The sequence below is a fragment of the Jaculus jaculus genome, chromosome 21 (genome assembly GCF_020740685.1).
Source record: "Jaculus jaculus isolate mJacJac1 chromosome 21, mJacJac1.mat.Y.cur, whole genome shotgun sequence".
Classification (NCBI taxonomy): Eukaryota; Metazoa; Chordata; class Mammalia; order Rodentia; family Dipodidae; genus Jaculus; species Jaculus jaculus.
In genome coordinates this window covers 13,595,493-13,619,946 of record NC_059122.1, presented here as the reverse complement: position 1 = coordinate 13,619,946, position 24,454 = coordinate 13,595,493, and the positions used below count along the sequence as shown (strand labels likewise).

At 51.4% G+C, this 24,454-nt stretch overlaps 2 protein-coding genes across 3 annotated transcripts; one reads left to right on the top strand and one right to left on the bottom strand.

Annotated features, from left to right (window-relative positions):
- Positions 1-3,395: 3,395 nt before the first annotated feature.
- Trir (telomerase RNA component interacting RNase) lies at positions 3,396-7,428 on the bottom strand. 2 transcript variants are annotated; one of them, XM_004672449.2, is made up of 3 exons: positions 7,074-7,428; positions 4,111-4,188; positions 3,396-3,812 (listed from the first exon to the last, which is right to left on the bottom strand). In XM_004672449.2, the coding sequence occupies exons 1-3, from the start codon at positions 7,416-7,418 to the stop codon at positions 3,705-3,707; spliced, it is 531 nt and encodes a 176-aa protein (XP_004672506.1). In that variant the 5' UTR covers positions 7,419-7,428; the 3' UTR covers positions 3,396-3,704. The 2 variants fall into 2 exon arrangements, with proteins under 2 accessions (XP_004672506.1, XP_044995364.1); XM_045139429.1 differs by lacking the exon at positions 3,396-3,812 and having other exon boundaries at positions 4,112-4,188; positions 7,097-7,428.
- A 2,953-nt stretch (positions 7,429-10,381) lies between these two features.
- Positions 10,382-23,164, top strand: Get3 (guided entry of tail-anchored proteins factor 3, ATPase). Its single transcript, XM_004672450.2, has 7 exons — positions 10,382-10,564; positions 12,131-12,278; positions 16,408-16,556; positions 16,649-16,799; positions 17,440-17,547; positions 17,634-17,831; positions 22,822-23,164. Exons 1-7 carry the CDS (start codon positions 10,404-10,406, stop codon positions 22,951-22,953), a joined length of 1,047 nt encoding a protein of 348 aa, XP_004672507.1. The 5' UTR covers positions 10,382-10,403; the 3' UTR covers positions 22,954-23,164.
- The last annotated feature ends 1,290 nt before the right edge of the window (positions 23,165-24,454 follow it).

Sequence of the window (24,454 nt, the reverse complement as noted above, 5' to 3'; positions counted from 1 at the left end):
TCCCGAAAGCAGCAGCAAGGAACTCGCCGCCACCAGCTCCACGGACCAAAGACCGGCTGGGAGACACGTGCAGGGAAGCCGCCATCTGCGCATGCGCAAAACTACTCACCAAGGCTCTCCACCCCCCCCCCCCAACACAAACAAACCAGTCCCGAAACTAAGCTTCAGGCAGCCCCGCGCCTGGGCCTTCCGGCTTTTGCGCGCTGAAAATCAAAAATAGTGGGGGCATAGGGAGATGTAAAGTCCATCAGAGGTGATGCTAAACTAAACGGGATGGATGGGTGTGAAGCTGGAATTCTTTCAAAAGAACTGAGAATAGCTTTTTGATCACGCCTGGGCGCTTGGGAGGCAGGAAACTATTTCACCTCTCTTCTAATTACTTTTAAATCTGCTTTCTTTCTTTGGGTTTTTCGAGGTAAGGTTTCATTCTAGCTCAGGCTGACCTGAATCACTCTGCAGTCTCAAGAGTGGCCTTGGACTCACGGTGATCTTACCTCTACATCCCGAGTGCTGGGATTAAAGGCGTTAATGTACTTTCTTAGGCGAGCTATACCTGTGTAGTCAGGCTGGCTTTGAACTTCTCCTTTAGCCTCTAGTGCTGCCATTATTTGCACACTTAGCTACCATGACAAGCTTGGAAATCTTTTGGCTTTCTCGCCCAGATTGAAAATTTGAATCAGTAAAAGCTTCTTGGCATTTTCTTCTCAAGACTGTCACTCAGACTGACTCCAAACTTGGGGTTTTATTATTAGCCTTCCACCTTAGTCTCTTTAGAAGGTAGACTACAGATAAGCTTCACCAGCGGGGCTCTTCCCATGTGCTAACCTATTGTCATGTTTCTAAATGTTATCCCATGACATCTCACAGCAGCCCCTATGTACTGCACTTACTTGAACCAAGTGATAACTTGAGAAGCAGACATAAAGTGCGCTCAGTTTACAACAGCCTCCCTGCCTGGGCGTCTCATCTCACTACACCAGAGAGGAAACGTCAGCATTTGAGTCTGCAGTGTGTTGTAGCAAGCTCATGGTAAGGCAGTTGGCTAGCATGCATGAGACCCAAAAGAAATGTGTGGTAGGGGAGTCAACTTTTCTTTTATTTTTCCTGGTTTTTCAAGGTAGGGTCTCATGCTAGCCCAGGCTCACCTGGAATTCACTGTGTAGTCTCAGGATGGCTCCAACTCAAGGCAATCCTCCTACCTCTGCCTCAAAAGTGCTGAGATTTAAAGGCATGTGCCACCACGCCCGCTGAGTCAACATCTCTTTAAACACAGCCCCAAGATGTAAACCAGTAGTAGGGCTAGGCTACATGAACCAGAACCTGGGCTCCATCCCCACAACTGCAGGACACTCCAAAACACAGGCCAAATTGAAAGAAGCCGGGGTACAAGCTTCATGGTGAGCATCACCATGAACTAGGTGAAGATAGTCATACTGACATGGTGAATGCTCTGCCTGAGCTACTCCCCAGCCCCGAGCCCTGTCATAGAGCATGACTACTTCACCTGTAAAAGCATGAAACAAAGAGAGGCTAGGTGACTTAGTCAAAATCACACAGCCAACAGGCACTAAAATGGAAGCCAAGATGTGACTCACAAACCTTCATTTTGCCTCCCCTTTCACTTTTCGCTGGTCACAGCTGGTAAGCAGTGAAGGGAGGTGCCTGGATGCTCAGCTCCTCCTGCCTCTCATACCAGAATAGAGGACGAGCTGCTGCAAAGTGACCTAATTCTCCCACTTGTGTGCTTGTTTTTTTTTAAGGATCCAGTGGCTGCTGCAGGAGGCCCCATTATGGTCCCACCCCCCAGCCTACATCTCCCAGCCTGAAGTCACACCAGGGCCCATCCCCAAAGGAGACCTTTGAACCTATGTGGAAAACACACCATAAAAGTGCTGTGTGCTAGTGGCAAGAGGGAAAGGTGTCCTGCTCCAAAGCCCGTCTTAGGGCCTTTACACCTGCTGTTCCTTCTGCCTGGAACATCCAAGGACCATCCTTCACAGCCTGCCCCACTTCCTTCAGGATTTGGAACAAGTGCCTCCTTCAGGGGGAGGTCATCTCTGACCAACTTAATATTTTTGTGAGTGGCTTTTCTGACAATTTCTCCTGCTTCTAACTGCTAAATGCCAGGATTACATGCATGAACCACAACATTGATATATTCTTGGGACTCAGTTAATATCTGAATGAATAAAGTAACAGCTTTGGGCCAGCTAAAACAAAACATCCATGTGTGTGCGCGCGCACACACACACACACACGCACACACACACAGTGCTGGAAATTGACCCAGACTTGTGCATTATAGGAGAGCAAGCATATTACCACTGAAGGATACCCCATGTCAGTTAATATTGTGGGGCTGAGCCGGGCATGGTAGTGCACACCTTTAATCCCAGCAATCAGGAGACAGAGGTAGGAGGATCACCATGAGTTCAAGGACACACTGAGACTACAGAGTGAATTCCAGGTCATGCTGGGCTAGAACAAGACCCTACCTCAAAACAGCAACAATAACAAAAAGAGATTGTGGGGCAGGAGAGATGGTTCAGTGGTTAATGCACTGCAAAGCCTAAGACCTGGGTTCAATAATACCCCAGTATCCACATAAAGACATATGCACAGAACAAAACATGCATCTGGAGTTTGTCTGCAGTGGCTAGAGGCTCTGGCATGCCCATTCTGTCTCTTTTCTCTGTGCTTACACATAAATAATATTGTGAAGAGACTGGATCACTGGGACATTGGTGGTGCATGTGCCATGAATTAACAAGCTGAGGTACAAGGCCAGCCTGAGCTTAGTATATACTGAAATCCTGTCTCAAAAAAAAAGGGGGGGGAGGGATAAAAAAATAGAGGCTGCTGAAGAGATGGCTCAGAGGTTAAGAGAACTTCCTGTACAAGCACGAGGTCTAAGAGACCATCAGATTCAATCCCCAGGATCCACATAAACAGCTGGGCACAGCCACACAGGTTGCAATCAGTCCCACAGGAGTACAGAAGCCCAAGAAACACAGGAGGTGATGGGACAAAAAAAAAAAAAAAGCAAAAAGCCAGCTCCTGGATCAGTAAGAGACTCCCGCTCCAGTAAGAACAGGTGCGTGAACAAGGAAGTGGGACACTGACCTTCCACTCTGGTCGCAACACGTAAGAATACACCCAGCAGGCACACAGCCATGAGCAACCACATAGAGGGGGAAGACAGAGAGAGAGTGCAATGGGACCTGAATTACCACCGTGGGACTGTCACCTGGGAGAGAAGTAGAGCACATGTTCCTGTCTTAGAACCTCTCCTCACTCCCACTGAGCCAATCCCAGCTTTGCCAAGTGTGGTGCCCCCTGTGGGGAGGAATGTGCTTAGCTTAGACTGCATAACAAAGACAAACCAGGCACACAGGTCCAGCACTAAGTCAAGTTCTTTACTTCTCAGAAGTGATGGCTAAAGGGAGGGAGAAGGGAAGAGGAAGACAGAAAAAGCCAGAGAGCAAGGAGGTGGGAAGAAAGGGGACAGTAAACCATGGTCTAGTAATCTCAGGAGACAAGTGCTCAAGGTAAAAAAAGAGTCCTGGAGAATGGTCCGCGGCTGCAGGAAGCACCCCGGTTTCCTTCTGTGTATCAGTCCTCTGGGGGAAGGCCGCCGCCACCGCTGCCGCATTAAATAGTTATGTACATCGCAGAGTCCCAGGCCGAAGGCACCCAGGAAGGGGTCATTTCACCAGGGGCCGAGTTTTATCATCATCACCGCACTGGTGGGCTTTGTACTTTTTCACTTCTGCCATGTACTTGGCCCACGCGTCACCTTTACTTGTTAATACCTGTGGGGAGTGGGGGTGGGGGGTTGGAAGGGACAAGGAGGGGTTGGGAATGCCCCAGAACCAGGGAACAGGGGTCAGGACTGTCCTATGACAGATGGCCCATTCCCAGTGTCACCTTGAAGGCCCTGGGTTTGAGGTAAAGATATTCAGAGGCAGGTTATCTGGGGTCCCTCCCACCATACCAGACACACCCATTCAGGCCTGACCCTGGGCAGGGAGGACACAAGTCTTACCACACTGGGCACTGACGCTGGAAGGAAAGGCAATAATAAGGCAGCACCCCGACCTGCCCGCTCACCTCATCCTCCGTCTTCTGCTTCTTGGCTACTATTCCCGTCTTGAGGGCTAGCTTGTTCCCGCCTCTGCGCTTGCCCACCTGGGTGAAGGGACAGAAGACTGCAAGGGTTACAGGAGTCGGGCCCGCCCTTGGCGGTGCTGAGGCCCACTACACCTTCCTAGCCTGGCCTGGTGGCCCGTCCCGACGCCACGCCCAGCTCCACCAGCCGGCGACCTGCGCAGCAATCAGAGAGGAGCACATGCGACTCAGCGCCTGCCCTGGGCCACCGTGCCCAGGCAGTTCTGGGCCCCAGGCTGCCCTCCCAGGGAGCCAGGAGTGCCCACCTCAATGGGGACCAGCTGTCCCCACTCTGCCCAGCCTGCACCCTCCCCTGAGGGGGGCCAGGCAGGCAGCAACAGCTCCCTCTCTTGAGTACTTACTGTATGCCAAGCCAGGGCAGAGTGCTAGGGAGCTGTTACCTCCTTCACATTGGGCTGCTCTCTCTGAGGTTACCAGCTCCCATTATAGCATGAAGACAAGTCTTTGGGAAGGACAGGTCAGGCTGGATCGGGTGGAGCTAAGCACTAGGCAGCCCCTGAACCAGAGCAGGGCTGATTCTCCTGTGCAGGGTCTGTCTAATGGCTTGTTTGAAGGGTGTAGCTACAATGGCCCATCACGACAAGTGAAAGACAGCCACAGCGACTGCCGCTCCCACCGCCTGGCTATCACACCAACCCAGGCCCTGTCACCTTTCACTCTGGGCTTTCACTCTGCTATCCTACCGTCTCCCCTACACTGGGCAGCTCTTGAGACTTCACCTTGTACACACTTCAAGCAGACTGTCGGGTGCTGCTGGGACTTATCACAGCCCCCCCCCCCCTTCCTTCTCTTCAGTGTTGTGCTGGAAATTGGACCCAAGGTATCACCAGGTAGGCAAGGGCTCTAAAACTGAGCTCCATCTCCAGCCCTCTTCCCTTTGTTATTTCTTTTATATCAAATCAGGTCTCATTGAGTTAGTTGCTCAGGCTGGCTTTGTAATTCTGTAGCCCAGGCAACTTGCCATCCTCCTGCCTCAGCTCTTTATTACAAGCTGGGCTGCAGACCTACTTTTGTTGTTGGTTGTTTCTCGTTGTTTGTTATGGTTTTTCGAGGTAGGGTCTCACCATAGCCCAGGCTGACCTGGAATTCACTAAGTAATCTCAGGGTGGCCTCAAACTCTTGGTGATCCTACCTCTGCCTTCCAAGTGCTGGGATTAAAGGTGTGTACCATCACACCCGGCTACCTGTTGGTTTTGGGGGGAGGATCTTATTCTAACACAGGCTAGCCTCAAACTCAGTCCTCCTGCCTCAACCTCCCTAGTGCTGTCATAGGCATGCATCACCACACTCAGTTCAAACCCCATTTTTAGCACATGAAAAAACTGAGGCTTGCCCCAAACCACACAGCTGGATCCACGAATTACCCAGTCTGTAATTCTCAAACCAACACTTTTCCCTCCACACTACAGGCCACTAATCTCAACACCAGAGACAGTAACCTCAGAACTATGAATATACACCACTGACTGAGCCCTGGCTCGCTCTTTATTGTCCTGTGCACTGTAAAACACTGAACAGCATCCCTGGCCTTTACCCATGGATACGACTGACCGTCCTCCCCGAGTTCTAACCGCCAAATGTGTCCGGAAGAAGGGACACACCTGCACCAGAGAGCCACTGGCATAGCCCTGTCAAGACTACTCTAGGAATATTTCAACGAACACTCACATCAAAAGATGCAATCGTGTCCATTGCTGCAACCGGACAGAATGAAAGTAGGCCACCCAGAGGCTCCCCCCCCCCAAAAAAAATCAATGCTTTTTGTCACGCTCACCACTGAACACCTAGGGCACAGCACCATGTCCAGCACAAGTTAAGATGCTCAACAAACGGACACTGCTTGAATGAGACTGGGAAGAGTCGAACAATCTTCCTAGACACACAATCCGTGATTTTTTTTCCTTGTCTAGTTGGCTTTTATTTTGGTTTTTGTTTTTTTTCTGAGGCAGAATCTTGCCCTAACCTGAATGACCTGCTCACTAGGTAGTCTCAGGGTGGCCTCAAACTCTTGGCGATCCTATCACCTCCGCCTTCCTAGTGCTGGGGTCACAGGAGAGCACAACCACACCTGGCTAATTATTTGTTTGTTTGTTTGTTTTGAGACTGTGTCTTGCTTTCCGTTTCGTGATCCTCCTGCCTCAGCCGCGAGAATGCTGGAATTAAAGGCGTGCACCACCACACCCGGCCACAGTCAGTTTTGAGTCTCAAGAACACAGCTCAGGGCTGGAGAGATGGCTCAGCCGTTAAAGGTGCTTGTCCATAAAGCCTAAGGACCCAAGTTTGGCTCCCCAGGACCCAGGGAAGCCAAATGAACATGGTGGCACATGCGACTGGAGTTTATTTGCAGTAGCACCCATTCTCTATTTGCCTCTTAAATAAAATAAAATTTCTTCAAAAAAAAAAGAAGAAAGGAAAATCTCGTCCGTTTGAAGTGGCTAGAGACCCTAGTGCACCCATTCTCTCTGCCTCTTAAGTAAATAAGATAAAATTTAAAAATTAAGAAACATACACAGCTCAGAGTCGGAATTTGAATTTGCTCGTTCCGTCACTCCCCGCTACACACACACATGGCGGGAGAAGTGGGAGATCCCCCAGTATCCAAGCCCGGGTACCTCTCCAACAGTATATCAAGTTCCTTAACACCCACCCCCAACCCTCCAAGAGCGCTGCTTCCCGTGCAAGCTCCCGACTTCTCCCGCGGGCACGATCTGCGGGTGCCCGCTCTCCACCCCGAAACACCTCTGTCGTTGGGAATCCGGGTCTCACGTCCTCAGCGGGTGACCGCGACAAGCCCCCTCATCCGGTGGAGAGCAGATCTGCAAGTCCCGACGTCCCCCTTCCTTCCCGGGCCCCGGCGCCCGCCCCCACCCCCCGCGGCTCCTTACGAAGCTGAGCGTAGGGCCCGGGCCTCCCTTCCTCTTCGGATCCCCTGGCCCCGGCGTGGCGGAGGCCGGCTGATCGGGTCTTCGCTGCGGCCCGGGGGGCGGCTCCTCCTGCCGCTGCCGCTGCTCCTCCTCCATCTTCCGCTTGAACAGCTCCAGGAAGCTGCCATCGTTGGCGAACAAGTTGACGCCGCCCGACACGGGGCTCGAGCTGGCTCCCGACACCTCGTCGTCTCCGCTCTCGGGAGACGTGCCGGGTCCCGATTCCACCCATCGGCTCCCGCCGCCGCCCGCGGGGCCTGGCGCCTCCCGGCCTGGAGGCTCCGCCCGTCTCCCTCGGGCAGCCATCTTGTCGCCAGGTGCCGCGCAAAGGACGGCGGGAAAGAGAGCTCGGCACCCCGCGCTTGGCGCCCGGGACGCGCTGCTGCGTCCCGAGCAGGGCATGCCGGGAAAAGCGGTCCGGGTCCTGGAGCGCGCTCAGAGAGGGCGGGGCGGGGCCGAGGAGCGCATGCGCATAGGCTGGCGGTAGCCGCCGGGCTTCCAGACGCGCGGAGGCGGCGCGGGAGCGGGACGGCGGCCTAGGGTGGCAGCTGTAGCTGGCTGTCCGAACTAAGTGAGGTTCCCTCCAGGGGCGTTAGGGAGGACCCGTTCCCCAAAGGCAGGATCCCTGTCTGCCTCCCCCCCCCCCCGGACGTTTTTGTGAGTGAAAGGACCTCGTTTTGGGGACTGTGTGTTCATAGATTGAAGGCAGATGGAAACCGGGGATCTCCCAAACTGGAAATGGAAATTATGTCGGGGTAGTTATGTCTGGGACATAGCTAGAGTTGCCGTCTGGGAATTAAGGTTGTATTTTAGAAGATGGAGTAATGAGAGTCCTGCCAGGAGTGGTGGGGCACGCCTTTAGTCCCAGCGTTTGGGAAACAGGAGGATCGCCGTGACTTAAAAGCCGCCCTGAGACTACATAGTGAATTCCAGGTCAGCCTGTGCTAGAGCGAGACCATACCTCGAAAAACAAAAAATAAAATGAGTCCTTGGACTGGGGGGCCCAAAATACTAGGACCAAAGTATTTGCTGACTGTGGATATTTGCCCACACGCCAGCAGAGGGCCAAATGCAGAGGTTTTCAGGAATTAAATCCATTCCACTCAATTGTGGTGGCGCACGGCTCTAATCCCAGCACTAGAGAGGTAGGAGGATCACCGTGAGTTCGAGGCCAGCCTGAGACTACATAATTAATTCGAACCTGGTTACACTGAGATTCGACCACCAAAAAAAAAAAGTTTCTTCTATAAGCACGACTGTTATTCATTTGCAAGCAGAGACAGAGAGAGAGAATGAGCGTCCCAGGGCCTCCAGCCACTTCAAACGAACTCCAGATGCATGCGCCACTTTGTGGCATTGGGAAATCGAACCAGGGTTGTTAGGCTTTAGAGGCTAGCTCCTTAACCGCTAAGCCATCTCTCCAGCCCACAATTGGAGTCTTTTTGCCATCAACCCACCTTCAGACTGGAGACCCATTTATTTTTAACTTTTCGAGGTAGCGTCTCACTCTAGCTCAGGCACACCTAGAATTCACTATGTAGTCTCAGGGTGGCCTCGAACTCACGGCAATCCTACCTCTGCCTCCCGAGTTCTGGGATTAAAGGCGTGCACCACCACGCCCAGCCCCAGCCACTTATTTTAATGAGTTGGTTCGTGATTGGTTTGCTGCGAGAGCCAAGTGGCTCAACCAATTGATTAAAATAGGGGCAGCTTCAAGGCCACATATGGACTCCAATTGGACACTAAAGGGAAAAATGATCGTCAGGAAAATAGCCGGGTGTTATGGTAGATGCCTTTACATTTTTTAATTTTATTTTATTTGAGAGAAGCAGAGAGAGAGAATGGGTACTCCAGGGCCTTCAGCAGCTGCAAACGAACACCAGATGCATGTTCCACCTTGTGCATCTGGCTTAGGTGGGTTATGGGGCATCAATCTGGGTCCTTTGGATTCGCAGGTAAAAGCCTTAACGACTAAACTATTTCTCTTTTAATCCCAGGAGACATATTTAAATAATGTTTTACAGGAAGATTGCTTTTTTTTTTCCCCACATTCTCTTTGCTTCCTTAAGAAATACTCAGTTGAGCCCTTTGTGGTAGCGCACACCTTATATCCCAGCACTGGGCAGGCAGAGGTAGGATTGTAGAGATTTCAAGGCCGTCATGAGACTACATAGTAAATTCCAGGTCAGTCTGAGCTAGAGTAAGACTACCTTGAAAAACCAAAACTAAAAAAATAATTCCAGGCAGAAGTAGGAGGATCGCCCAGAATTCCAAGCCAGCCTGAGAATACACAGTAAATTCCAGGTCAGCCTGGACTAAAGCAAACCCTACCAGAAAAAGGCGGGGGGTGGGAGGAGGAGGTAAAGCCTAAGGACTAAGGTTCGATTCCCCAGTACGCACGTAAGCCAGATGTACAAGGTGGCATTGTAGAGGCTGGAGCACCCATTCGCTCTCAAAATAAATAAATAAGGGCTTAGCGATTAAGGCGTTTGTCCGCAAAGACAAAGGACCCAGATTCAATTCCCCAGTACCCACTTTAGCCAGATGTACAAGGGGGCACATGCGTCTTGAGATCGTTTGCAGTGGCTGGAGGCCCTGCAACGCCCATTTTCTCTCCCTCTTTCTCTGTCAAATAAACAAGTAAAATAAAATATTTAAAAATAAGTAATTTTTTAAAGAAAATGAAATGTTCAAGCATGCTATAAATCCCAAAAATCGGGAAACTGAGGCAAGAGGAAACCTGACTCCTTTTAAGCCCAGCACTGGGCAGGCAGAGTTAGGAGGCTCGCCATGAGTCCGAGGTTAGCCTGGGTTAGAGTGAGACCCTACCTCGAAAAACAAAAAGAAAAGAAAACCGTGCTTATAAAATCAAAGACAGGGAGGACCTCGGCACAACCTAACTTCACTGACCGAGCTCGGACCTGGAGTTTGGAGGGTTGCTAAGGTGAGCGCGGTGAGCGGGACTGGTGGTGGGAGGGGGGGAAGCGTAGCCAATGAGAAGAGAACCGCAAGACGTAGCGTCCAATCAGCGACGGAGCGTGGCCTGGGTCGTACCAACATGTGCACAAGCAGGGGAGGCCCAGGGAAGACGCAGGCGACTGATGGACAAGGCGAGTTCCAGGCGCGTGCAACGGTAAGCATGCAGCCTTCTTTGGCCTTCTGGAAGCCTATTCGCGAGGAGGCCGATCGGGGTCCCGGGCCTCGAAGGGCACGTGATCTAAACACTTTTCTTCCCCCTAAGGCGCCCGGGCACATGGTACGACCCGCCCGGTCACGTGAGCCGGCTCCAAGATGGCGGCGGGGGTGGCCGGGTGGGGGGTCGAGGCAGAAGAGTTCGAGGATGCGCCTGATGTGGAGCCGCTGGAACCCACGCTCAGCAACATCATCGAGCAGCGCAGCCTCAAGTGGATCTTCGTCGGGGGCAAGGGTGGCGTGGGTAAGACCACGTGCAGGTAAGGGGGCTTCGGGTGACAGCCGGGAAGGCGGGTGGGATCTACCACTGCGAGAAAGGGGTGGACAAGGGACCCGCTTTTCTGCCCAGAGTGGGACGAGGGCCCTGGTCGCGTGTGTTTGGGTGGGGGGCCATCTTCATGGTGCTCCCCGCAAAGTGCAGCAGCAAATGAAAGTATCTTCTTGGACTGGAAAGATGGCTTAGCGCTTAAGGCACATGCCTGCCTGCAAAGCGTAAGGACACAGGTTCGATACCCTAGGACCCACGTAAGCCAGATGCACAAGGTGCCACATGTGTCTGGAGTTAAGAAAGAAAGAAAAGAAAAAAAAAAAATAGCCGAGCGTGGTGGTACATGCCTTTAACCCCAGCACTTGGGAGGATTGCTGTGAGTTTGAAGCCACCCTGAGACTACATAGTGAATTCCAGGTCGCTAGAGTGAGACGCTACAGAGAGACAGGAGGATGACTGTAAGTGTGAGACCACCCTGAAACTATATAGTGAATTCCAGGTCAGCTTGGGCTAGAGACCCTACTTCGAAGAAAGAAAGAAAGGGAAGGAGGGAGAAAGAAAGAGATAGATAAATAAATATAGGCTAGAGGAATGGCTTAGCGGTTAAGGTGTTTGCCTGCAAAGCCAGAGGACCCAGGTTCGATTACCGAGGACCCACATTAGCCAGATGCACAAGGGGACTCACACGTCTAGAGTTTGCAGTGGCTGGAGGCCCTCACGTGCCCATTCTCTCTCTCTCTCCCAAATAAGTAAAATATTAAAAAGAAAGAAATATACCTTGGGAATACAGGCCTGGCACTCTTTTAGTTGGATCATAGTTGTTAGGGCCCAAGTGCCCAACCACAGAGCATGGGGGGCAGAGGGGCATTTAGATGGCACAGTCACCAGACAGTAAACCAAGTGAGCTCTCAGAGTAGGGAGAGAGACACCAAGGCTAGCTGTCCTAGTCTGATGGACCTTGCCAGTGTGGGAAACAATGGAAAGGGTATTAGCGTGTCTCAGTCCTTTGGGAGTTGAGGCAGGTTATACTGAGCAAGTGGAATGTGAGCGAGCAGTCTGTGCTGTGCTCTCTGGACAGCTGGATTGTGCCACTATGTCCCAAACAAAACAGAAGCAGGCACGCAGGCCAGTCTAAATCGATCACCTGGAGCTTACACGCCATGGCACGTGTGCAGATGTGTGCACAGGTGGAGCCAAAGGGAGGGTGCTGGGTGTCCTGCTCTTGCACCCTTCTACCCTGTTCCCCTGAGACGGGCAATCCCTGAATCTGGAGCTGGCCATTTGGGGTTAAACCAGCTGACCAGCGAGCCCTAGGATCCTCCTGTCTGCCACCTTCAGTGCTGGGCTTACAGGCATACAAGCCCATGCCCAGCATTTGATATGGAAGCTAGGGATCAAACTCAGATTCTCATGCTTGAACAGCAAACACTCTTACCCACTGAGACATCTCCCCATCTTAAAATGCCTGCTCGTCCAGGTCTGTGCTGCTGGGACCCCAGACTCTGGATGCAGACCCCAGCCTCTTCCCATTTTTCCACCTCCCCCCCCCCCCGTGCAGCTGCAGCCTGGCCGTCCAGCTGTCCAAGGGGCGTGAGAGTGTACTGATCATCTCTACAGACCCAGCCCACAACATCTCCGATGCTTTTGACCAGAAATTCTCCAAGGTACCCACTAAGGTCAAAGGCTATGACAACCTCTTTGCTATGGTAAGTGAAGCCGAATTCAACTCCCGACTTTGGCAAATGATCCATTAGGCCATTCTTGGGCATGCCCACTACCAGCCACTGAGTCCTGCCCCTTCTACATCCCCCATCTCTCCACTTTCGTGCCTTTCTTGGCAAACCTCCACAAGACCCAAGTCAACATTTAAGGGTCAGTAAGAGTGACTGAGCCGGGCATGGTGGCACACGCCTTTAATCCCAGCACTGACACTTGGGTGGCAGAGGTAGGAGGATCTACTGTGAGTTCGAGGCCACCTTGAAACTACATTGTGAATTCCAGGTCAGCCAGGGTTAGAGCAAGACACTAGGGGAGGGGGCGGGGGAGGAAGCCGGCGTGGGGCTCATACCTTTAATTCCAACACTTGGGAGGCAGAGGTAAAAGGACCACTGTAAATTCAAGGCCACTCTGAGACTACATAGTGAATTCCAGGTCAGCCTGGACTAGAGTGAAACCCTACCTCGAAAAACCAAAAGCAAAGCCAGGCGTGGCTGTACACCTGTAACACCGGTGCTGAAGGATGCATAGTCAAAAGGATTGCTGGGGCTCCCTGGCCAGCCAGTGGAATCATCAGTAAGTGCCACAAGCCCCGGGTTCAGTGAAAGATCCTGACTCGGGGAAAGAAGGCAGAGTAGTGATAGAAGAAGACACCCAGTGTTCTTCTCTGGCCTCTGCACGAATGTGCACCGGGCATGTGCATCTGTGTGCTTGTGTGCGTGGGCGTGTACACACACACACCACAGACAGAACAGCCAGAGGTGCTGGTGAGACTTGCAGATCGTGCTAGGCAGTGGCTTTGATTCTACGTTCCATGGAAAGTATTCTCTTCCAGTGGTAGTCGTCGTCTGTGTGTAGAAAGAAGGTCTCCCTGCGTGTGCAGGCAGTGCTGGCTTTAAACTTGTGGTGCTCCTGCCTCTTGAGTGATGGCACACACCTTTCATCCCAGCACTCGGGAGGCAGAGGTGGGAGGATCGCCGTGAGTTCAAGGCCACCCTGAAACTATGCAGTGAATTCCAGGTCAGCCTGGACCAAAGTGAGACCCTACCTCATAAAACCAAAACAAAAAAACAACCTGGCGCTTTTGTGGGCCTGTTCATGTTGGTGTTGTTGCTGCTGTTTTGGTTCAGGACGGAGCCCAGGGCTGTGTGACAAATGCTCAGCTACACCCCGGACCTCAGGTTCTTGGCTGTTTATGTGGAAGCTGGGTTATAAGTCAAGGGTGGAGACAAAGATACTAACAAGAAGGCTGGGGATGAGACCGGGTCAGAGATGACAAAGAGGAGTTCCAGAAGGGGACAGAATATTGAGAAAGAACCAGTAGTTAGATTTGAGATACCTGTCTGTCTATATAAATAAACGATGTTTTGTTTTTGTTTTCAAGGTAGGGGCTCAATCTAGCTCAGACAGACCTGGAATTCACTTGGGCAGTGTGAGACCTTGTTTCAACAAGTGGCTATCTCCCTCTCACACTGCCCAGGCTGGCCTTGAACTCCTGGGCCAGGTGATCCTCTTGCTCAGACTGTGGAGCAGCTGGAACAGCACATCAACTACAGGAATGTTTCTTTGAGAAAGGTGATGATGTGGCCAGGGATGGTGCTGAGGCCAGCGGATCTCCAGACAGCACACAGAGCCAGGCTGTAGGACCTGGAAACCAGGTATGGTCTCACTCTAGCCTAGGCTGACCTGGAATTCACTATGTAGTCTCAGGCTGCCCTCAAACCCACAGCAACCTTCCAACCTCTGCCTCCTGAGTGCTGGGATTAAAGGTGTGCACCACCACACCCAGGTTGAGTTCTCTTTTTCTTTTCTTTTTTCCTCTTTATTGGTAATAGGGATTGAGCCTAGAGCCTCACACTTGATAGGCCAGTACTCTACAACTGAGCTAGATCTCCAGCCCACTTTTTTTTTGGTATTTCAAGGTAGGGTCTTGCTCTAGCCTAGGCTGACCTGGAATTCACTGTGCAGTCTCAGGGTGCCTCAGACTCACTGTGATCCTCCTACCTCTGCCTCCCAAGTGCTGGGATGAAAGGCTCCAGCACCATGCCTGCTATATGTGTGGTTTTGCTTGTGTCTCGTGCCTGTTGGAGAACTGGGAGGAGGAAGAGCATGGTGGAAGGAAGGTGGAAATGTCAACTGTGTCATCACCGCTGGTACGGTGGTGCCACACAGCTGCAATGAGTAGAGGGGGAGTCAGCCAGCACGGGGGAGAGGGGGTTGGCAAAGCCATCCTTGGATCCCAGGCTGAGTACAGATGCAGTGGATCTCAGAGGTGGAGCGCCGTCCTGGTGTGCGCAAGGCTCAGGTTCTCATCTGCACAACGGGGACAGTAGAGAGGCTGGGAATGTAGGTCAGCGGGTAGAGTACCGGCCTAGCATACACGAAGCCCTGGTTACCACATAAAGTGAACGTGGTGGTGCGTACCTGTAGTCCCAGCATTGAGGAGATAGAGACAGGAGGATCAGAAGTTCAGGGTCATCTTCAGCTACATAGTGACAGTTTGAGAAGCTAGCCTGGGCTACATGCAACCCGGTTTTAAAACATAGATTAGCCCACGCATGGTGGCGCATGCCTTTAATCCCAGCACTCGGGAGGCAGAGGTAGGAGGATCACCATGATTTCAAGAGCACCCTTTGACTACATAGTAAATTCCAGGTAAGCCTGGACTAGAGTGGAACCCTACCTCAGAAAAAGAAAAAAGAAAACATAAACTAGGACTGGAAAGATGGCTGAGTGAGTAAGAAAGCATGAATTTGATCCCCAACAGCATGTAAAAAGTTGATGTGGTCACATATGCCTTCAGCTGCAACACTGAGGGCGCTCCAAGAATCTGTGGGCACAGGCTGTAGGTTCAAGGGGAGACTGTCTCAGGGTTATAAGGCAGAAGAACAATAGAGGAAGACGCCCGCCACCCTCCTCTGGCCTCCACATGAGGCACACATCTGTCACACTTGTGCGTGCATCATATGCACACTAAATAATGAGCAGATAAATTAGTACCGGCAAAGAGGAACAGACATTGGAGCAGGGAGAAAACACGAGGCCTATAGAGGTTTAGAATGAATGAGGTCTGTGGAAGCTGAGGCAAGAAAGAGGATGTCGAGTTTGAGGCCAGATTGAGAACTGCATCCAAAAATAAACAAAAGCTGAGGTGGCGCACACCTTTAATCCCAGCACTTGTGAGGCTGAGGTAGGGGGATTGCTGTGAGTGCGAGGCCAGTCTGAGACTACATGATCCTCTACCTCGTGATCTGTTTTTCCGTTGTTCACTGCGGTTCTCCACGTTTCTTGAGTTTGGGGAGAGCTCTGGTGTGGGTGGAAAATCCCTTCACCTGGCTTTTCCTGTGGCTCAAGCTGAGCCTGGCAGCTGTGGCCCCGTGGACCTGGTGCTGCTGCTGCTGCTGAAGCCGCTTCTGCCTGCCTGTGTGAGCTCTGGATGCTCTGGGTCTCTCCTACTTCTCTGCTGCCATTTTAATTTCGTATGCACCTCACTTTTTACTAGAAGAGTATATTTTGCTGGGTGGGTTTTTTTTTTCCCTCCCCTAGGCTGCTTTGGTGTGGTCTACTGCACCATCTTAACGAAGTCCCAGTCTGAGACTACATAGTGAATTCCAAGCCTGCTTAAGCTAGAGCAAGACCTACCTATGGAAGAAAAAGAAAAAAAAAAAAAAAAAAGCCAGGCGTGGTAGCACATGCCTTTAATCCCAGCACTCAGGAGGCTGGGGTAGGAGGATCGCTATGAGTTCAAGGCCACTCTGAGAATACATAGTGAATTCCAGGTCATCCTGAGCTAGAGTGAGACCCTACTGGAAAAACCGGGGGGAAAAAAAGAAGTATGTTCAAAGAAGGCCCACATTAGATTAATGATCTGGAAGCCTGTTGTGAGAGTATCTTGAGGAGGCAAGTTTTGGGTGGCAAATTGCCGGAAAATTTCCTGTGGTGGGTTTCAGCATCCCTCTGGGATCCCTAGTCCAGGGGCTGCTTCTAGCTTGCTTGTGAAGATTTGACCCTTTGTGATTGGAGCTCCCTGTGGATTCCCTCTGGCCCTCCCTCTGCCTGCCCTGGTGACCACCCTAGAAGTCCGCTGCAGCATCTCAGGCTGGTCCTTCTGGCCTACAGGAGATTGACCCCAGCCTGGGTGTGGCAGAGCTGCCGGATGAGTTCTTTGAGGAAGACAACATGCTGAGCATGGGCAAGAAGATGATGCAGGAGGCCATGAGTGCCTTCCCAGGAATTGACGAGGCCATGAGCTATGCTGAGGTCATGAGGTCAGACCCTACTGGTGGGGGTGGAGGGCTCCCTGCCCTGGGACGGGACCCTGGTGGGACCCTGACCCCCCCAACTAAAAATCTCCCCTCAGGCTGGTGAAAGGCATGAACTTCTCGGTTGTGGTGTTCGACACGGCGCCCACCGGCCACACGCTCAGGCTCCTGAACTTCCCCACGATTGTGGAGCGAGGCCTGGGCCGCCTCATGCAGATCAAGAACCAGATCAGCCCGTTCATCTCTCAGGCAGGTGCTCCTGTCCCCTCATCTGCTCACCTGTGCTTCACAAGGGCGGGAAGGAGAGCTGTTTCCCCCACTGGCAGGCTAGACTCGGTCCCGACCGCTGTCCACAAAGTGGCCTACATATTGGGAGCACGTGCTCAGACTAGGTGACCCACCGGCCTCCTCATCCCGTCCTTGGTACGTGATGTGCGGCCAGGATGTGTGACCACAAGCGAGTTGCTTCACCTCTCTGGGCCTCACCTTCCTTATTTTTTGTAAACAGAATGGCCCCATGGGTTGTCATTCCTGTGACATTTAAGGGGGAAGGGAAAATGCCTACCCCTCAGGCACTCTCCCTTCCCCCGACTGAGGGTATCAATGTTTGTTCAACACCAACGCCAGAGTCTGTAAAGGGATGGGAAACGGCTCCTCTAGCATCCAGCTTTTGGAGGTTAGACATGTAATGAGACTGAGGACCCAGGTCAATCATCAAGACCACAGTTCCCCTCAGAATAGCACCACTGAGATGAAACCTACCACAGGAGTGAGCTCCAGAGCCCACCCCTCTGACTGCCAGGAGGTGTCACAGTATTTAGCAAGCCTGCAACTCAGCGGGTCTCATGGGCCCCAGGTACATGGTGAACCTGTCATGCTCCCCCCACAGATGTGCAACATGCTGGGCCTGGGGGACATGAATGCAGACCAGCTGGCCTCCAAGCTGGAAGAGACACTGCCTGTCATCCGCTCTGTCAGCGAACAGTTTAAAGACCCCGTGAGTTGTGATTCAGCAGGTGGTGAGAAGCTCTGGGCTTGGGGACAGGGTGGATCCCTTCCTTCACCGCGCCCCTGTGCCCGCAGGAGCAGACAACCTTCATCTGCGTGTGCATCGCAGAGTTCCTGTCCTTGTACGAAACAGAGCGGCTGATCCAGGAGCTGGCCAAGTGCAGGATCGACACCCACAACATCATCGTTAACCAGCTTGTCTTCCCGGACTCCGAAAAGCCCTGCAAGATGTGTGAGGCCCGCCACAAGATCCAGGCCAAGTACCTGGACCAGGTGTGCCCACCCGTCCAACCCCACCCAGGGAGAACCCATGCCTTTTCCTATAGTTAGTCTCTGACCCTTTTTATTTGTACACATGTAAGCATGCGTGGGAGTGTGCCAGGAACTCCTGGCGCTGCCAACAAACACCAGATGCTTGTGCCACTTTTTGTGTCAAGCTTCATGTGAGTGACTTAATTAAACGTTGGGTCGGCAGGCTTTGCTAGCAAGTGCCTTTAACCAGTGAGCCATCTTCCCAGCACCTTTTGACCCTTTTTATGTGTGTGCATGTTTGTATGTGTGTATACATGTATGTGTATACACCTGTACGGAGGCCAGAGGACAACCTCCGGTGATTTTTTTTATTTATTTATTTTATTTTATTTGGTTTTTCAAGGTAGGGTCTCACTCTAGCCCAGGCTGACCTGGAATTCACTATGTAGTCTCAGGGTGGCCCCAAACTCATTCATGGCTATCCTACCTCTGCCTCCCTAGTGCTGGGATTAAAAGTGTGCACCACCACTCCCGGCTAGGTGTATTTTTGTTTTGGTTTGGTTTTGGATTTTGTTTTTTTTGAGGCAAAGACTCACTCTAGCTCAGGCTGACCTAGATTTCACTCACTGTAGTCTCAGGGTGGCCTCAAAATCACAGCAACCCTCCTACCTCTTTTTTTTTTTTTTTTTTTTTTTTTAATGCAAGAGAAAGAGAATTGTTGTGCCAGGGCCTCCAGCCACTGAAACCAAACTCCAGACCCATGCACCTCCTTATGCATATGCAACCTTGCACTTGCATCACCGCATTTCTGGCTTATGTGGAACCTAGAGAGTAGAACATGAGTCCTTAGGCTTCACAGGCAAGCACCTTAACCACTAAGCCATCTCTCCAGCCTCACTTATAAAAAATATTTTTTTTCTTTATTTGAGAGCAAGAGAGAGATAATGGATGCACCAGGGCCTCCAGCTGCCTCTGGCAAGCTCCAGATGCATATGCCCGCTTGTGCATCTGACTCAACATGGGTACTGGGGAATTGAACCTGGATCCTTTGGCTTTGCAGGCAAGCACCTTAACCACTAAGCCATTTCTGCAGCCCTTTTTTTTGTTTGTTTGATTTGTTTTGTTTTTCAAGGTAGGGTGTCACTCTAGCCCAGGCTGTCCTGGAATTTACTCTGTTGTCTTAGGGTGGCCTGGAACTCATGGTGATCCTCCTACCTCTGCCTCCCGAGTGCTGGGATTAAAGGTGTGCAACGCCATGCCCGGCTGTTTTCAATGTTTTCGTTTATTTGCACATTTGTGGATGGGGTCATACCAGAATTTCTTTGCCAGAAGGCCAGAGACATGCACCTCTTTTTGCATCTGGCTTTACATAGATGCTAGGGAACTAAATCCACGCTGTCAGGCTTTGCAAGGAAATACCTTTAACTCTGAGCCATCTCCCCAGCCTTTCTGTCGGTTTGTTCTGTTTTTGAGTTTTCAAAACAGGATCTCACTCTAGCCCAAGCAGACCTGGGACTTTCTGTGTAGCTCCAGGCTGGTACTGAACTCAAGCTGTCCTCTTACCTCAGCCTTCCAAGTGCCATCAAACCTGGCTACCTCATCCATTTTTTTTAATTTATTTTTATTTATTTGTTTGAGACAGAGAGAGGGGTGGGGGGGGAGAGAGAGTGGGTATACCAGGGCCTCTAGCCACTGCAGACGGATTCCAGACGTATGCACCACCATGTGCATCTGGCTTACATGGGACCAGGAGAATTGAACCTAGGTCCTTAGGCTTTGCAGGTAAGCGCCTTAACTGCTAAACCATTCCTCCAGCCCACATTTTTTTTCTCGAGGTAGGATCTTGCTCTAATCCAGGCTGACCTGGAATTCACGATATAGTCTAAGGCTGGCCTTGAACTCACAGCAGTCCTCCTACCTCACCCAGAGAGAAAATGGGCATTCCAGGGCCTCCAGCCACTGCTAAGGAACTCTAGATGCATGTGCTGCCTTATGTATCTAGCTTACGTGGGTACTGGGGAATTGAACCTTCTGGATCCTTTCGTTTTGCAGACAAGTGCCTTAACCACTAAGACATCTCCCCAGACCCCCTCTTTTTAAAAAAAAAAAAAAAAAATTATTTTTCTCATTTTATTTGAGGGAGAGAAAGAAGCATTGGGGGGGGGGCGGATAGAGAATGGGTGCACCAAGGCCTTCAGCCACTGCAAATGAACTCCAGACACATGTGCCACCTTGTGTGTCTAGCTTATGTGGGTCCTGGGGAATCGAACCTGGGTCCTTTGGCTTTCAGGCAAGTGCCTTAAACACTAAGCCATCGCTTCAGCTCTCTTCTGTTTTTGATTGTGTGAGGGTTTTTGTTTTATTTTGAGGTAGAGTCTTAATCTAGTCCAGGCTGACCTGCAACTCACTCTGAAGTCTCAGACTGGCCTTGAACTCATAGCATCAGCCACCATGCCCAGTTTCTTTTATTTTGATGTCATCCTTTTTTCCTGCTATCATAAAGGTCTTGTGTAGATGGTGTCAGGCACTGTGAGGTCATGGATATCTAAGCCATTTTGTATCTGGAGAACAACACTGTAAGCAGTCCTACCCTTGAGCTTTTACATTCTTTCCATCACCTCTTCTACAATGGACCATGAGCCTTGTAGGGTGCAAGAGAGATGGTTCAGTACTGGACACCACTCTCACTTCTTTTCAGCACTGTGGTGACTTGGTTTGTTTCTTTTTCTTTTTCTTTTTGGTTTTTCGAGGTAGGGTCTCACTCTGGTCCAGGCAGACCTGGAATTAACTCTGTAGTCTCAGGGTGGCCTTAAACTCATGGTGATCCTCCTGCCTCTGCCTCCCGAGTGCTGGGATTAAAGGCATGCGCCACCACAGCTGCCTATTATTTTTGTTTTTCAAGGTAGGGTCTCTCACTAGCCCAGGCTGACCTGGGATTCACTATGAGGTCTCAGGTAATCTTCCTACCTCCCAAGTGCTGGGATTAAAGGTGTGCACCACCATGCCCAGCTTATGGTGACTTTTCAGTCACCCCAGTGGCTTCCACCATCTGAAGAGAAAAGTGAGAGTAACATTAATATAAAGTGCTTAGAGGGCAGTTTGGTGGGCGTAATATATGCATTTAGCCAGAGAACAGCAGGCATTACTTCCCTAAGGGACATGACCTCCCCAGCCTCCCCTTAGCCTTTTGACTAAGTTTTAAGTACTAGGTATGTATCATGTCTTCCCTCCTGTGGAGCAGACCTCCAGTCCATTTAGAGAGTTGTTGGTTTCCCCTATAACAGACATGCCACTATTGCACCATTTGGTCTGGCTGTCCAAACTTAAGGCTTGCAATGTCCACTGGTGTTTATCACCACTGATGACTTCTCTCTCCCAGAAGGCAACATGCGACATCCTCTTTCCAGCTTTCTGGCAGCAAGGCCACAGCTCAATCCCAACTTGATTTCTCAGTGACATACATGTGAAGTCTTCAGCAACACAGTCTTAACCATCTAGTTCTGGTGGGCAGCCAAGAGCCTTGGCAGTGGCCTATAATGCTTTGGGGATATCAAGGACCTCCCTGGCCAGCAGTTTGCTGGAAGGTATCCCACCACTGGCACTGAAAAACAGTCTATGAAGGCTGGGTGTGGTGACACACACCTTTAGTCTCAGCACCCAGGAGGCAGAGGTAGGAGGATCGCCATGAGTTCAAGGTTACCCTGAAACTACATCGTGAGTCAGTGTGGGCTAAAGCAAGACCCTATATTAAGCCCCCCCCCAAAAAAAAAAGAAAAACACTCTCAGTTACCCACACCCACGGGATATTTCTGCCCTAATTTTTATTATTTATTTGTAAGCAGAGTGAGAGAAAGAAAATGTGGGCATTCCAGAGTCTCTTGTCACTACAAATGAACTCTAGATGCATTCGCTACTTTGTGCATCTGGCTTTACATGCATACTGGGGAATTGAACCGAGGTCTTCAAAGTTTGCAAGCAAATGCCATTAACCACTGAGCCATCTCCAGCCCTGCCTAGTATTTTTTTTTTTAATTTTTATTTATTTACTTGAGAGCGACAGACACAGAAAGACAGATAGAGAGAGAGAGAATGGGCGCGCCAGGGCTTCCAGCCTCTGCAAACGAACTCCAGATGCGTGTACCCCCTTGTGCATCTGGCCTACGTGGGACCTGGGGAACCGAGCCTCGAACCGGGGTCCTTAGGTTTCACAGGCAAGCGCTTAAACCGCTAAGCCATCTCTCCAGCCCCTGCCTAGTATTTTTAATGGAACTTTTAATTTATTTTTATTTTATTTTATTTTGAGGTAGGGTGTCACTCTAGCTCAGGCTGACCTAGAATTCACTCTGTATTCTCAGGGTGGCCTCGAACTCATGGCAATCCTTCTACCTCTGCCTCCCAAGTACTGGGATTAAAGGCATACACCACCACGCCCAACTGGAGCTCTATTCTTTTAATATTTTATTTATTTGCAAAGACAGAGGGAAAAGGAGAGCACACCAGGGCCTCCAGCCACTGTAGACATACTCCAGATGCATGTGCCCCCTTGTGCATCTGGCTTACACGGGTCCTGGAGAATTGGAGCTGGGTCCTTTGGCTTCACGGGCAGCCCCTGCCCAGTATTTTTACATGAGTACTTTAAGACCACCTGTTTGCAAGGGAACCATTTTGCCATTTGACTTACCTCCCTTGCCCTCTTTGACTGTTTTATTTTCATCGTTTTGGCAGTGCTGTGGATGGAAAGAACCCAAATCTTGGCACTCTGCAGGCATTCTGTGGAGCCATGCCCTCAGCCCTCCCTGGCCTCCTGCTTCTCCTCCTAACCTGCTGTCCTGTGTCCCCACTTCTGTGCATCTGTCCATAGAGTTCTGACCTGGGTGCCTGTGACACCAGGGAGAGGAGGTGTACCCCGGTGACCTCAGTCAAGCCCGCTTGCACAGCCGTGTCTGTGGCCCTCCTCTGTCCTTGTCCTTCTGCCCCTGAAATCTGCTTTCTGCCCTCTGCCTTACTGCAGATGGAGGACCTGTATGAAGACTTCCACATTGTGAAGCTACCACTGTTACCCCACGAGGTGCGGGGGGCAGACAAGGTCAACACCTTCTCTGCCCTCCTCTTGGAGCCCTACAAGCCCCCCGGCACCCAGTAGCAGCACCACCATTCCCAGCGGCTGCCAGTTCACACTCACCCTTCCAACTCCCCACCCGGGCAGAGTTTGCACAAAGCCCCCCAGAGTGCGGGGGAGCCACTTTGGGGTGGGAGGCTGGGAGGGAGTCTGTTCCCCCTGGTGGGGTTGGGGGTGGCTGCAGTGCCCCCCATCTCTCCCTGCCTCATGTTCCTCAATAAAATAATCCTAAACAGCTGTGTTTGTTGATTCAGGGAGGTGTGGGCAATTTTTGAAGGACAGCATTTTGGGAAAGGGGTTATCTTGTTCTAGTCTTTCCTTCTGGGTCTGTAATGGAGAAGGGGGACATTTGCCCAGTCCTTTAAGAATTCAGAGTGTGGGAATCTGGAGGCCCTGTCGCCAGCCCCAGGCTGGTGGGGAGCCGATTAAGCAGGCACCGGGCCCAGCATCACCTGCTGTTTGGTTTGGGAATTAGTGGACGCCCTGGGTAGAGGCTGGTCTTGCCAGACTGGGGATTAACAATCCACACACACCCCTCCAATCACTCCGAGGAGTGTTTTCAGCCCCTCCCAACAAAGACGGCAGCAATGCAGCTGGTGAGGGGTCTGGGTGGCAGGGGACTCCAGTACAGTTGCCTGCCCTGTGAAATTTGCAGCCAGACACTAGTGGACCTCCCTTGTCCCCTGCCCTTCATTCCTCCCTCTGCACCGGGGCACCCGCTGTCACCTCCACTTAAAAGATACCGGACACATTTAGTCCCAGCACGAAGGAGGATCGCTGTGAATTCGAGGCTGGACTACAGAGTGTGTTCCAGGCCAGCCTGGGCTAGAGACCCTAGCTCGAAAAACCAAAAAGAGCTACGGGATGGGACAGGGCGTGACCTTGAGTGTCTGAAGTCCCAAGCCCAAGCTGTCTGGGGTGAGGGGACAGGCTGGGGTGCCTGAGGACACGCATGACTCAGGAAGTGCCTTTCTGGGTGCACACACCCAGGGTCTGGGCTTGCCATGGAGTATGTGGGGGGAGCCCAGCAACGAGCCTGGACGTGTCCCTGTACTTGACTCCACAGGGTGTGTGTAAGCGCGCATAGGCATGTTGGGGTGGCATACATAAACAAATGGGAGTGCTGCTGGTGACAAGGACAGCAGGCCACAGCCCCGTGCCTGGGTTCCAATACGAGATGGTTCACTAACAAGCTGCGTCAGAGCCTGCTTCTCCACCAGCAACCACCTCACTCATGTCTGCTTGCATGGAATAAATGAGGTAAAACACACAAGGGTGGCTGGAGAGATGGCTTAGTGGTTAAGGCGCTTGCCTGCAAAGCAAAAGGAACCATGTTCAATTCCCCAGGACCCACATAAGCCAGCTGCACAAGGTGGCGCATGTGTCTGGAGTTCATTTGCAGTGGCTGGAGTCCCCGCCGTGCCCATTCTCTCCTCCCCCACTCCCTTCTCTCTCAGATAAGTAAATAAAATGTTTTTTAAAAAATATTTTTTTTAAAGCCAGGCGTGGTGATGCAAGCCTTTAA

Bases quoted from the DNA above. Each gene is read 5' to 3' on its own strand.
- Get3 (XM_004672450.2), top strand. From the start codon at position 10,404: ATGGCGGCGGGGGTGGCCGGGTGGGGGGTCGAGGCAGAAGAGTTCGAG. The intron at 10,565-12,130 runs GTAAGGGGGCTT...CCCCCCGTGCAG, and splicing joins GTGGGTAAGACCACGTGCAG to CTGCAGCCTGGCCGTCCAGC. The intron at 16,557-16,648 runs GTCAGACCCTAC...ATCTCCCCTCAG, and splicing joins AGCTATGCTGAGGTCATGAG to GCTGGTGAAAGGCATGAACT.
- Trir (XM_004672449.2), bottom strand. From the start codon at position 7,418: ATGGCTGCCCGAGGGAGACGGGCGGAGCCTCCAGGCCGGGAGGCGCCA. The intron at 4,189-7,073 runs GTAAGGAGCCGC...CCCTTCACCCAG, and splicing joins CGGGCCCTACGCTCAGCTTC to GTGGGCAAGCGCAGAGGCGG. The intron at 3,813-4,110 runs GTGAGCGGGCAG...CACTCCCCACAG, and splicing joins AGCAGAAGACGGAGGATGAG to GTATTAACAAGTAAAGGTGA.